The 14,105-nt window shown below is 46.8% G+C and overlaps 1 protein-coding gene across 8 annotated transcripts in view; it reads left to right on the top strand.

Annotated features, from left to right (window-relative positions):
- LOC135055057 (dual specificity phosphatase 29-like) overlaps positions 1–12,391 on the top strand; it is a 232,086-nt gene extending 219,695 nt beyond the window's left edge. For 7 of the 8 annotated variants that reach the window (XM_063958669.1, XM_063958671.1, XM_063958667.1 and 4 more), the window contains exons 3-4: positions 1,171–1,394; positions 11,289–12,391. In XM_063958669.1, coding sequence (XP_063814739.1) covers positions 1,171–1,394; positions 11,289–11,524 — 460 coding nt within the window. In that variant the 3' untranslated portion in view covers positions 11,525–12,391. Of the gene's footprint in view, positions 1–1,170; positions 1,395–10,353; positions 10,394–10,506; positions 10,571–11,288 lie in introns of those variants that run through there. The other variant, XM_063958672.1, reaches the window with a different exon arrangement.
- The last annotated feature ends 1,714 nt before the right edge of the window (positions 12,392–14,105 follow it).

Raw genomic sequence — 14,105 nt, 5'->3', positions numbered from 1 at the left:
GTGCGCAATGGCCCTGTTTTGTATATATGGGGGGGGGGGGGGGCGCCGATGCTGTTTCTTGCACACAGCGCTAAAATGTCTAGTTACGGCACTGGGGTGCCACCTATGTTTAACATAGGGTCAGTGCGTGCTGAAGGCTTGCAACAACAATTTAGGGGCATAGCAGTACGGATGAAGTAATGTTTAACATTACTGCCTCACAGCACTATAAAGAGGGTGGGCAGAGCTCCGGCATGTGCCAGGTGTCAGTGTCTCCTACTGTCACCTCTGGCCTGCCCTGTTCCCTAGTCTCCTAGTCAGTGTGCACCCCCTCTGCTTCTTCTCCTCCTGCTCTGTGGCTGCCACTACAGTGGCCTGCGGGAATGTGGGGTGGTGGGCGACAGTGCGCCCTCTAACTTTTTCGGCGCCTGGAGCTCGCGCTCCACCGGAGCCACCCTCGCTACACCCATGAATATATAGGTATGTGCTTCTGCTTGATGAGGTTAGAATGGCTTAGTAACGGTGATAAAAGCAAGAACTAATAGTTATAGAAACGATACCTCATCAATTCTGACTTCAGGTCAGTGAATGAATTTAATCATAGAATGGATTTTGTACACAGGACATATCTGTATGGATCCTGCGGCTTGGCTAGAGCCATCTGCTTGTATACACGGTAAAATAACTCTATGTGGAGACATTAATGTGGAGATTTCCTCCATATATCGCATTCAGATCGCAAATGCCGGATCCCACCCGGTAAAAGAAACGTGTCCTTACCGAGTGGCATCCGGCATTTGCGCTCCTTTGCTGGCTTTCCGACCCGGCAATATACCGGGTCGGTTGCCATAGCAGCGGGGGGGGCGCAGCAGCAGCAGGGGCGGAGGCGGCGCTGGGAGATGAGCTCATCTCCTGCGCCGCCTCTCCCTATGCTGTGAATGGGAGCCGTGTCACATCGACGCGGCTCCCATTCACACTGCACCTGACCCGGTATTCAGACGACCCGCTAATTCTTGGAAAGTGCTTTCACATCGCACACTGACCCGTGTCGACACGGCAATATGCCGTGTCGATACCGGGTTATTTGTGCGATGTGAAAGGGGTATAAGTATCATATTAAGAACATTACCGTTTGTAGTTTGGGGTACAGTTGAGAAGTATAAATAACTTTTTACATTGTTGTCTTCACAGGAGGACAGCTCTAGACCGTTACGGCTTAGAGAAAAGTGGTTTCACTCACATTTTGAATGCGGCACATGGCCGATGGAATGTGGACACGGGAGAAGAGTATTACAGTGATATGACTGTGGAGTACTATGGCGTTGAAGCAGAGGACCTACCCAAATTCAACCTCAGCCAGTTCTTCTACCCAGCAGCTAAATTTATCCATACGGCATTGACCAGCAGTTCCAACAGTAAGTGTGGATAGACAGGGCCGACGACAGTGGGGTCAAAGGGGACACCTGTACCGGGCCCCAAGTATATGCAACTTAGTGTACAACAGGAATGTGAGCAGGGAATCATCATGGAGTTATTGGGGAGAGACAGACCATGGTGTGTGTGGGAGAGGAAGGAGAGATATACATATTTATATATCTGTATTCTGTAGATAAATATATTTCTCTGACGTCCTAGTGGATGCTGGGGACTCCGTAAGGACCATGGGGAATAGACGGGCACTCTAAAAGAAAGATTAGGTACTATCTGGTGTGCACTGGCTCCTCCCTCTATGCCCCTCCTCCAGACCTCAGTTAGATTTCTGTGCCCGGCCGAGCTGGATGCACACTAGGGGCTCTCCTGAGCTCCTAGAAAGAAAGTATATGTTAGGTTTTTTATTTTACAGTGAGACCTGCTGGCAAAAGGCTCACTGCAACGAGGGACTAAGGGGAGAAGAAGCGAACCTACCTGCTTGCAGCTAGCTTGGGCTTCTTAGGCTACTGGACACCATTAGCTCCAGAGGGATCGACCGCAGGACCCGTCCTTGGTGTTCGTTCCCGGAGCCGCGCCGCCGTCCCCCTTACAGAGCCAGAAGCATGAAGATGGTCCGGCAAATCGGCGGCAGAAGACTTCAGTCTTCACCAAGGTAGCGCACAGCACTGCAGCTGTGCGCCATTGCTCCTCATACACACTTCACAATCCGGTCACTGAGGGTGCAGGGCGCTAGGGGGGGGGGGGTGCGCCCTGAGCAGCAATAAAAACACCTTGGCTGACAAAATAATCACAATATATAGCCCCAGAGGCTATATATGTGATAATTACCCCTGCCAGAATCCATAAAAAAGCGGGAGAAAAGTCCGCGAAAAAGGGGCGGAGCTATCTCCCTCAGCACACTGGCGCCATTTTCTCTTCACAGTGTAGCTGGAAGACAGCTCCCCAGGCTCTCCCCTGTAGTTTTCAGGCTCAAAGGGTTAAAAAGAGAGGGGGGGCACTAAATTTAGGCGCAATATTGTTTATACAAGCAGCTATTGGGGAAAATTCACTCAGTGATAGTGTTTATCCCTACATTATATAGCGCTCTGGTGTGTGCTGGCATACTCTCTCTCTGTCTCCCCAAAGGGCTGTGTGGGGTCCTGTCCTCAGTCAGAGCATTCCCTGTGTGTGTGCGGTGTGTCGGTACGGCTGTGTCGACATGTTTGATGAGGAGGCTTATGTGGAGGCGGAGCAGATGCCGATAAATGGGATGTCGCCCCCCGCGGGCCGACACCAGAGTGGATGGATAGGTGGAAGGTATTAACCGACAGTGTCAACTCCTTACATAAAAGGCTGGATGACGTAACAGCTATGGGACAGCCGGCTTCTCAGCCCGCGCCTGCCCAGGCGTCTCAAAGGCCATCAGGGGCTCAAAAACGCCCGCTCCCTCAGATGGCAGACACAGATGTCGACACGGAGTCTGACTCCAGTGTCGACGAGGTTGAGACATATACACAATCCACTAGGAACATCCGTTACATGATCCCGGCAATAAAAAATGTGTTACACATTTCTGACATTAACCCAAGTACCACTAAAAAAGGGTTTTATGTTTGGGGAGAAAAAGCAGGCAGTGTTTTGTTCCCCCATCAAATGAGTGAATGAAGTGTGAAAAAGCGTGGGTTCCCCCGATAAGAAACTGGTAATTTCTAAAAAAGTTACTGATGGCGTACCTTTTCCCGCCAGAGGATAAGTTACGCTGGGAGATATCCCCTAGGGTGGATAAGGAGCTCACACGTTTGTCAAAAAAGGTGGCACTGCCGTCTTAGGATACGGCCACTTTGAAGGTACCTGCTGATAAAAAGCAGGAGGCTATCCTGAAGTCTGTATTTACACACTCAGGTACTAGACTGAGACCTGCAGATAGTGCTGCTGCAGCGTGGTCTGTAACCCTGTCAAACAGGGATACTATTTTGCGAACATAAGACGTCGTCTTATATATGAGGGATGCACAGAGGGATATTTTGCCGGCTGGCATCCAAAATTAATGCAATGTCCATTCTGTCAGGAGGGTATTAGAGACCCGACACTGGACAGGTGATGCTGACTTTAAAAGGCACATAGAGCCTTATAAGGGTGAGGAATTGTTTGGGGATGGTCTCTGGGACCTCGTATCCACAGCAACAGCTGGGAAGAAAATTTTTTACCTCAGGTTTCCTCACAGCCTAAGAAAGCACTGTATTATCAGGTACAGTCCTTTCGGCTTCAGAAAAGCAAGCGGGTCAAAGGCGCTTCCTTTCTGCACAGAGATGAGGGAAGAGGGAAAAAGCTGCACCAGTCAGCCAGTTCCCAGAATCAAAATTCTTCCCCCGCTTCCTCTGAGTCCAACGCATGACGCGGGGGCTCCACAGGCGTAGCCAGGTACGGTGGGGGGCCGCCTCAAAAATTTCAGCGATCAGTGGGCTCGCTCACAGGTGGATTTCTGGATCCTTCAAGTAGTATCTCAGGGGTACAAGCTGGAATTCGAGGTGTCTCCCCCCCGCCGTTTCCTCAAATCTGCCTTGCCGACAACTCCCTCAGGCAGGGAGGCTGTGCTAGAGGCAATTCACAAGCTGTATTCCCTGCAGGTGATAGTCAAGGTGCCCCTACTTCAACAAGGACGGGGTTACTATTCCACACTGTTTGTGGTACCGAAACCGGACGGTTCGGTGAGACCCATTTTAAATTTGAAGTCCTTGAACACATACATAAAAAAATTCAAGTTCAAGATGGAATCGCTCAGGGCGGTTATTGCAAGCCTGGAGGAGGGGGATTACATGGTATCCCTGGACATCAAGGATGCTTACCTACATGTCCCCATTTACCATCCTCACCAGGAGTACCTCAGATTTGTGGTACAGGATTGCCATTACCAATTCCAAACACTGCCGTTTGGACTGTCCACGGCACCGAGGGTCTTTACCAAGGTAATGGCAGAAATGATGATACTCCTTCGAAAAAAGGGAGTTTTTAATTATCCCGTACTTGGACGATCTCCTTATAAAGGCGAGGTCCATGGAGCAGTTGTTGGTCGGAGTAGCACTATCTCGGCAAGTGCTACAACAGCACGGATGGATTCTATACATTCCAAAGTCACAGCTAGTTCCTACCACACGCCTGCTGTTCCTGGGGATGGTTCTGGACACAGAACAGAAAAAAGTGTTTCTCCCGCAGGAGAAAGCCAAGGAGCCGTCATCTCTAGTCAGAGACCTCCTGAAACCAAAACAGGTATCGGTGCATCACTGAACACGAGTCCTGGGAAAAATGGTAGCTTCTTACGAAGCAAAATTCCATTCGGCAGGTTCCATGCAAGAACCATTCAGTGGGACCTCTTGGACAAGTGGTCGCAATCGCATCTTCAGATGCATCGGCTGATAACCCTGTCTCCAAGGACCAGGGTATCTCTACTGTGGAGAGTGCTCATCTTCAAGAGGGCCGCAGATTCGGCATACAGGACTGGGTCCTGGTAACCACGGATGCCAGCCTTCGAGGCTGGGGGGCAGTCACACAGGGAAGAAATTTCCAAGGACTTTGGTCAAGTCAGGAGTCGTCCCTACACATAAATATTCTGGAACTGAGGGCCATTTACAATGCCCTAAGTCTGGCAAGGCCTCTGCTTCAAAACCAGCCGGTACTGATCCAATCAGACAACATCACGGCAGTCGCCCATGTAAACCGACAGGGCGGCACAAGAAGCAGGATGGCGATGGCAGAAGCCACAAGGATTCTCCGATGGGCGGAAAATCACGTCTTAGCACTGTCAGCAGTGTTCATTCCGGGAGTGGACAACTGGGAAGCAGACTTCCTCAGCAGACACGACCGACACCTGGGAGAGTGGGGACTTCATCCAGAAGTCTTCCAACTGTTGGTAAACCGTTGGGAAAGGCCACAGGTGGACATGATGGCGTCCCGCCTAAACAAAAAAACTAGATATTGCGCCAGGTCAAGGGACCCTCAGGCAATAGCTGTGGACGCTCTAGTGACACCGTGGGTGTACCAGTCGGTTTATGTATTCCCTCCTCTGCCTCTCATACCAAAGGTACTGAGAATAATAAGAAAACGAGGAGTAAGAACGATACTCGTGGTTCCGGATGGGCCAAGAAGAGCTTGGTACCCAGAACTTCAAGAAATAATATCAGAGGACCCATGGCCTTTACTGCTCAGACAGGATCTGCTACAGCAGGGGCCCTGACTGTTCTAAGACTTACCGCGGCTGCGTTGGACGGCATGGCGGTTGAATTCCGGATCCTAAAGCAAAAGGGCATTCCGGAGGAAGTCATTCCTACGCTGATAAAAGCCAGGAAAGAAGTCACCGCAAACCATTATCACCATATTTGGCGAAAATATGTTGCGTGGTGTGAGGCCAGGAAGGCCCCAACAGAGGAATTTCAGCTGGGTCGTTTTCTGCACTTCCTACAGTCAGGAGTGACTATGGGCCTAAATTTGGGGTCCATTAAGGTCCAGATTTCGGCTCTGTCGATTTTCTTCCAGAAAGAACTGGCTTCACTGCCTGGAGTTCAGACATTTGTAAAGGGAGTGCTACATATTCAGCCCCTTTTTTGTGCCTTCTGTGGCACCTTGGGATCTCAATGTGGTGTTGAGGTTCCTAAAATCACATTGGTTTGAGCCACTTAAAACTGTGGATTTGAAATATCTCACGTGGAAAGTGGTCATGTTATTGCCCTTGGCTTCGGCCAGGTGTGTGTCAGAATTGGCGGCTTTGTCATGTAAAAGCCCTTATCTGATTTTCCATATGGATAGGGCAGAATTGAGGACTCGTCCCCAGTTTCTCCCTAAGGTGGTATCCGCTTTTCACTTGAACCAACCTATTGTAGTGCCTGCGGCTACTAGGGACTTGGAAGATTCCAAGTTACTGGACATAGTCAGGGCCTTAAAAATTTATATTTCCAGGACGGCTGGAGTCAGGAAAACTGACTCTTTTTTTTTATCCTGTAGGCACCCAACAAAATAGGTGCTCCTGCTTCTAAGCAGACTATTGCTCGCTGAATTTGTAGCACAATTCAGCTGGAGCATTCTGCGGCTGGATTGCCTCATCCTAAATCAGTAACAGCCCATTCCACGAGGAAAGTGGGCTCATCTTGGGCGGCTGCCCGAGGGGTCTCGGCTTTACAACTTTGCCGAGCTGCAACTTGGTCAGGGGCAAACACGTTTGCTAAATTCTACAAATTTGATACCCTGGCTGAGGAGGACCTTGAGTTCTCTCATTCGGTGCTGCAGAGTCATCCGCACTCTCCCGCCCGTTTGGGAGCTTTGGTATAATCCCCATGGTCCTTACGGAGTTCCTAGCATCCACTAGGACGTCAGAGAAAATAAGATTTTACTCACCGGTAAATCTATTTCTCGTAGTCCGTAGTGGATGCTGGGTGCCCATCCCAAGTGCGGATTGTCTGCAATACTTGTATATAGTTATTGCCTAACTAAAGGGTTATTGTTGAGCCATCTGTTGAGAGGCTCAGTTATATTTCATACTGTTAACTGGGTATAGTATCACGAGTTATACGGTGTGATTGGTGTGGCTGGTATGAGTCTTACCCGGGATTCAAAATCCTTCCTTATTGTGTCAGCTCTTCCGGGCACAGTATCCTAACTGAGGTCTGGAGGAGGGGCATAGAGGGAGGAGCCAGTGCACACCAGATAGTACCTAATCTTTCTTTTAGAGTGCCCGTCTATTCCCTGTGGTCCTTACGGAGTCCCCAGCATCCACTACGGACTACGAGAAATAGAATTACCGGTGAGTAAATTCTTATTATTTATTTAATAGCAACTTATTATATAGCGCAGCAAATTCCATTGCTCTGAGGGGGCCCTAGAGATATCACTGTACCGGGCCCCAAGATATCTATTGCCAGCCCTGTGGATAGATACATATAAACATAAAAAATGTTTGACCACCGCACCCAGCTGAATTTGGGCTCACTATTCAAATCAAATGAAATGCTGCTCTGTCACCTAATTTCATATACCATTATGGGCGCCTCACAGACCAGACTTTAATTACATTGAACACAAGAAAATACAGACGTGAACTCAAAAAGAGGCCACAAATGCACTGACCTCACCCACACTGCTACATATATAGAGGGTGGTAAGTACTCTAAGTGCCATACAAACATCTATATGATAAACTGCAATAAGTAATCCTGCCCATTTGTCCATATACAGTAAACGTGTCTGTTCCTATGATGAACCCTTTTGTGTAAATCTCAGACAAGCTCCTAGATACGCACTGGCACTTTATAGTATAGTCTACAGCTAGAGGGATATTCTCCAAAAGCAAGTCATTTGTAAAGTAATGGTGCAGTCCTCATGCAATGCGGTGGAGGTACTTTGTCCAGATTTTGCTGACTGTGGGTTTCTGCAGCTTCCTAGTTTGCATTCAGGCACTTTAAAGCAGAGCAGGGGTTGTTCCACCTTTGAGAAAGCTGTAACCCCAATAAAATGAAATTCTTTAGGAGCATCTTCATCATCCACCTATTAACCCTTACACCAACTATGGAAAGTCTGCACCAACCCCTGCTCTGCTTTAAAGTGCCTGAATGCAAACTAGGAAGCTGCACAAACCCACAGTCAGCAAAAACTGGACCAAGTACCATCACCGCATTGCATGATGATTGCACCATTACTGTACCACTGACTTGCTTTTGGTGAACATCCCTCTAGCGGTGGATTGGTAACTATAATATAAAGGGCCAGGGCGTATCTAGGAGCTTGTCTGAGATTTACACAAAAGTAGTCATCATAGGAACGGACACATTTACACTGTATGGACGGTTGGGCAGGATTACTTACTGCAGTTTATTATATAGGTGTTTGATGTTTCAAACACTGCTATATGCACACAATCTATGTTTTATTAAACATTTATGGGTGTATTCAATAGAAGTCGGATCCTCTCCGACACGTCACTATTCAATGCTGGCCGTTTCCGTTAACAAGTCAAATCTGCATCAGTGGTAACCTGTCGAAAACAGCTGCGTTTTTTTGACAAAAATAAGTGTATCGGCGATTAACTCGCCGATCACGTTTTCCGACAAGTGCCGTTATTTTAAACAGTCGAAAAAATGGCACTTTCATTGAATAGATCGAATGCACATTCAACCTAAAAACTGTAAGTCACGGTCTTCCTGTTTTGATTATGTGCATACAGTATGTACTCTGTAATAGGGCGCTGCGGAACCCTTGTGGCGCCATATAAATAAAAGGATAATAATAATAATAATAAAAGTGCCCTTTTTACGACTGTCGGAAAAACCGGCACCAATTGAATACCCCCCAATGATTACAATTTATTTTTTATCTATCCACGTATTATTGAAAAGGTTTAAATTACTAGCACTGTCAAGCTTGTCTATTGTATATTTTTGGTTTGTGGGACTAATACCCCTCTCGCACCGCCAATGCCGGATCCCACCCAGGAATTGGAAACGGGTCCTTCCCAAGTGGGATCCGGCATTGGACGCTGCTGCGTTGCCATAGCAGCGGGGGGCGGAGGCGGCGCTGGGAGATGAGATCATCTCCGAGCCGCCTCTCCCTGTTGTAGTAAACGGGTCCAGGGTCGCATCGACCCGGGAGACCGTTTAAGCTGCCATTGATCCGGTATTCAACCCGGGTATAACACTGCTTTATTCACGGGTTGAATTGCCGGGTCAGGTGACCCGTGATTTCAGCTATGGCGCTTTCACACCGCATGGACCCGTGTCGACCCGGCAATATGCCGGGTCGATACCAGGTTATTTATGCGGTATGAAAAGAGTATAACTATCTCCGTATGTGGTAGCTGCTATACAGAACAGACCATAACAAGCAACTGAAAAATACCCTGGTATTTCCCTTTCTTTGGAAGAACAGTAGGAGATGGGAGGGAGACGGGAAGATGGCAGGAAGAAGGGAGGGAGACAGGTGGAAGAACAGGGGAAGATGGGAGGCACACAGGGGATAGGAGGACGAACAGGGGCTAGATGGGAGGAATACGGGACGTAGATATTGGGAAGAACATTGGAAGATGGGAGGAAGACTGGGAAGAACAGTCTGGTGTGGGGGGGAATCAGCCTGGTGACTGGGGAGGAGGGGGGGGGGGGGGGGATTAGCCTGGTGGTGGTTTGGCCTGGTGACGGGGAGGGGGGGGGGATTAGTTTGGTGTGTGTGGGAGGGGGGAGTTAGCCTGGTGACAGGGGGAAGAGGGGGATTAGCTTGGTGACAGGATGAGGAGCAGGATTTACCTGGTGACATGATTATGAGGGGATTAGCGTGATGACGGGGAGGGGGGATTAGTCTGGTAAGGGTGGGTTAGCCTGGTGACAGGGGTAGGAGGGGGTTTAGCCTGGTGTCAGAGGAGGAGGGGGGATTCACCTGGTGACAGGGGGGGGGGGGGGGGTTATCCTGGTGACAGTGGGAGGAGGGGGATTAGTCTGGCGACTGCATGAGGGGAAGGGATTAGACTGTTTGGGGGGGGAGGGGGAATTGCAGGAGGCACTTTCATTTGAGCTGGGTTATGTTTACCTGTCACTGGCAGATGCAGCTCTGGCTCAGGAATAGAGTGCTCCAGGATATTTGACCTACCAGCACAGTGTGATAGTTTCAGGGGAGGCAGCCGTCGATGCAGCATGGGCTTCTGGGTAGACTGGGGGCGTGACCCCTGGCTGCCCGGTGACCCTCTCAATGTGCCTTATCAGCCACGTACGCGGTGCAATAGAGTGTCAGACACCGGTCCACCCTCCCACTTATCCCTTCAGTTCTACACTGCCGCAGAGCAGTGCTGCTGGGTCCTAGTGCCGCTGGATCCTACCAGTTCCCTGCAGCCGGCTGTAAATAGAGGTGCACCTGGGTTGTCTCTGCAGCTGTGCTCACCAGACCGCGGCATCACTGGTGGGCTGTTGTATGAGAATTTTTTTTTTTTTTTTACAGCAGCACAGCAGTATGCAGACGCTGTGGGCCTATTTTGCAGGTGAGCCTGGAGTTGCAGCTCCATCAGCCCCATTGTTAATCCGGCCCTGTGTGTTATACACAGAGTTCCACATGAATAGATAAACTGACATATTTGTTTTTTTTTCTTTACAGCCAAGAATATAGTGACAATATAGTGTCATTTTCTCACGGTGAAATCTAAGATAAAGAAAGTACTTTTTTTGATGTGTCATATTTTATGGGTTGGGTATGTTATACCGGCTGCCGGGATCCCTGCAGCAGAATGCCGGCGGGAGGGAGGGGGGGCACAACAAAGCCCCTTGCCGGCTTGCTGCGCTCACCACGCAGCAGCTTTGTTTTATTACCACTCTATGGGTGTCGTGGACACCCACGAGTGGGAATAGACCCTGTAGGTCGGCATTCCGACTGCCGGCATTTTTAGCGTTCAGGATCCCGAGCGCCGGTAACATAACCGCATCCCATTTTCTAAAGAACACTTTATTCAATAGTGTCTTAAACCTCACTTTAGGTGTCAGAAGTTCTCATTTACAGCCTTTGGCAGACATGAAGAGGTCAGATTACATACATACACCTTTCTGGCACTTGTGTGCTCAGTCTCTCTGTTTCCTGACATACTTTTAACTATTTTTTTGTATGACTTTGAAAAGTGTTTGATGATGGAAAGCAGTGAGTGCCACATACACAGTTATGAGGATCATCTGCTACAAGTACCTTATTATATATTTCATTAAAGGGACACAATTATTGTAAAAAATAAAATAAAGTATTCAAAACATAAGTAGGAATGTCATAGCTGTAATTTATATTTCTGTAGCAGGTCCCCTTAAAACATAAGGACAGTTGTGTGTATAGATTTGTATAAACAGTTATCCCTAAAACAGTGTACTATATAACAAACCTCTCTCTTTACGCAGATAAAGTGCTGGTGCACTGCGCTATGGGGCGCAGCCGCTCTGCGTCTCTTGTTCTGGCGTACCTGATGATTTATGAGAAAATGACAATTGTTGATGCAATTGATCAGGTCCTAAAACATCGTTGCATTCTTCCCAACCGTGGCTTCTTGAAGCAGTTGCGGGAGCTGGACATTCAATTAGCATTGGAGAGGCGAGCTGCACGCGACAATGCAAAGGAGTTTGACAAGAATGAGTGACGCCAACAAGACAAGAAAATGATCAGACAGAATTTGTAATGGGAGTTTTCATTAGAGGAAACTAAGATCTTGTGCAGAGCTTCCGCCTCCAGAAACAGTAAACTGGCTCCATCACCTGAACAACTTGCGCTAGTGTCTACCTTCTACAGCAGATCCAGTGAAGCTTACCTTCACTTTCCCAGCAGCATACAGCCGTGTCTGAAAGACAACTGTAAACATCAGCAGTTTGTTGTATACTAAGCTTGCTATATATTTGGCTTCTGCAGCAATAAGTCATTTTTATCAGGGTTCGTTTACTTACACAGTCTTATAGAATAGTAATATTAAATGTACACATGTACATCTCAATATATATCATAGTCTTACTAACACACCCGGAAACTGCCAACATCCAGACAAATACATACATACCTGACTTATATACTCTTCAGTTTTTATCAGTGTCCCTGTAATGCTAAGGGGTCAATTCAAATACCTGCGAATACATCAATGTAATGGCCACACTTTATGGCAACCTCAACTCGCACGAAGCTGCTTACAGCCCCATAGGGAGGCAAGCAAAATTGTGCGAATTTGGGCTCAGAGTGGGCTGCTAGATTCTGTGCCGTTGTCGGCATTTTATCGTCAGGGCAACTCGCACCCTTTGCGGTTAATTGGATTAATCTCTGTATTTGGGACACATAAAGATGTCTGAGAGATCACTTGTCTGAAAACTGAAAGTGACTAGTCTACCTACTCCAAGGTGTAGAAAAGGAAATTTCATTTACAAATGTGTGCGTACTGTACTTATCCGTCATGCTACTTAAGGTAGTAAATGTTTACAATGTATTTCTACCGTAAATGTTTATTAAAATGTAACAAAATGTGTATTTTTGGAAATTACTTAAAGAAAAACTTGTGCCACAAATGCAACGTCACATTGAAGCAAGTTTTGGGTTTAATCTTTGCCCTCTTAAAATATGGTCCAGATTAAGTGTTTGGTCATACAAATTAACTAATGGGAAAAATACAACTCGGTTCAACAAGATGTTGAAAAATAAAATGTTGCCATAAACTTTTGTTAAATGGGTCTTCATATCGATAGTTTTTAGCAATGTACAAAATACATTAATACATGAATATACTGTATGCTGTGCATTGCTAAAACCCATATTTCTTATTAACGGTTTAGGCATGCAAACTGCTAGTTGGTCCGTACTTTATATAGCGCTGTTACCTGTGGAAGCAAAAAGGATTTATTCAAAGAAGCTTCTGCAGTGTTAATCTGCTCAAACAGGACAATTGTCCTCACTATTGGGAGGCTGGATGATTGTCACATTTATCCACAAACAGACATAAATGTGTAGCGCCAAATCCTTGTTTTTCGGTACTCATGCTGAACATCCAGATGTGACATCTACATCAGCTATACATGGCGAGATGATCATATATCGTCCGTCAGCATCTACCATTCACATAGTGCAATCCATGATGACTCAATATAAGATGATGTTGTTTGGGATAATAAAAAGTTCTAATTGCAGCGTGTATGGCCATCTTCAATCTGACTCCTATCTAGTTGTCCTATTAACTTACACAACATTAGGTCCAGACCATCTGGACAAGATATCATTAGCAGCAATTTAATGGGCTTTAAAACTTTGTGTTGGCATGGATAAGCTTTTCCAGGGCCAGATTGACAGTGGGGCAGATGCTGCTACAGACCCAGGCCTCCACATAAAAATAGGCCCATCATCATGAAGCCACTTTCATTTGTTTATATATTTAGAGAGACAATGGGGCTGATAGAGTAAGGGTAAACACGCCCATCTGGCACTTGCCACACAATACACCTTCTGTCATTTGTAGCCCCAGGCCCATGTGGCCCTTAATCCAACCCTGAGCTTTTCAATTCAGTATACTGGAAAAAATGCTAAATGTGACCCAGTATATTTATTATTTCCATCACACACATAGTTTGATCCTTGCACAGTACACTTGATTTTATCTATATATTTAATTGCTAAGCAATTTTTTTGTGAGAACTATTTCGCAATGACAACACCGATTTTGGTGGTTCAGGTGTCGTTCGATGAGGTGTGTGATGTAAATATGCAATAAGGTCACAGAATTTTGAAAAGTGGTCAGGTTGTTGAGGAATAATGCGTCAAAGTACTAATTGTCTCCCATAGAAAAAGCATTGAGTGGGGAGAGCGAATTTTCACTTTGGGTTGGAAATTGCAGCGAAGTACTTGCCAAATTTTTTTTATTTTTTTTGCCCTAAATTCAGTTTATATAATGAATTCTAACACTTTCGGATATATGGATTACAGTAAATTTTCAAGATACAGTAAAGTTTCGGGATACAGTAAATTTTAGATCATAGATTCTGAAGCTCGGTCCTCAGTTCATATTTTGCAGGTCACCAAGCAGATGCACAGGTGTATTCATTACTCGCCGACACATTTTAAAAGGTTCACAGGTGGAGAAAATGATTTCCCTTATGATTCGGTGAGACGACCTGGAGACATGCACTGTGTGGGGTCCTGAGGACTGAGTTTGGGAACACACAATAAAAATTTTCTTTGCTCAAATTTGAGCA

The sequence above is a fragment of the Pseudophryne corroboree genome, chromosome 3 (assembly GCF_028390025.1).
Source record: "Pseudophryne corroboree isolate aPseCor3 chromosome 3, aPseCor3.hap2, whole genome shotgun sequence".
In the NCBI taxonomy this organism is placed as follows: domain Eukaryota; kingdom Metazoa; phylum Chordata; class Amphibia; order Anura; family Myobatrachidae; genus Pseudophryne; species Pseudophryne corroboree.
The sequence above is the reverse complement of the archived record's forward strand: the minus strand, read 5'-3'. Positions and strand labels throughout refer to the sequence as shown.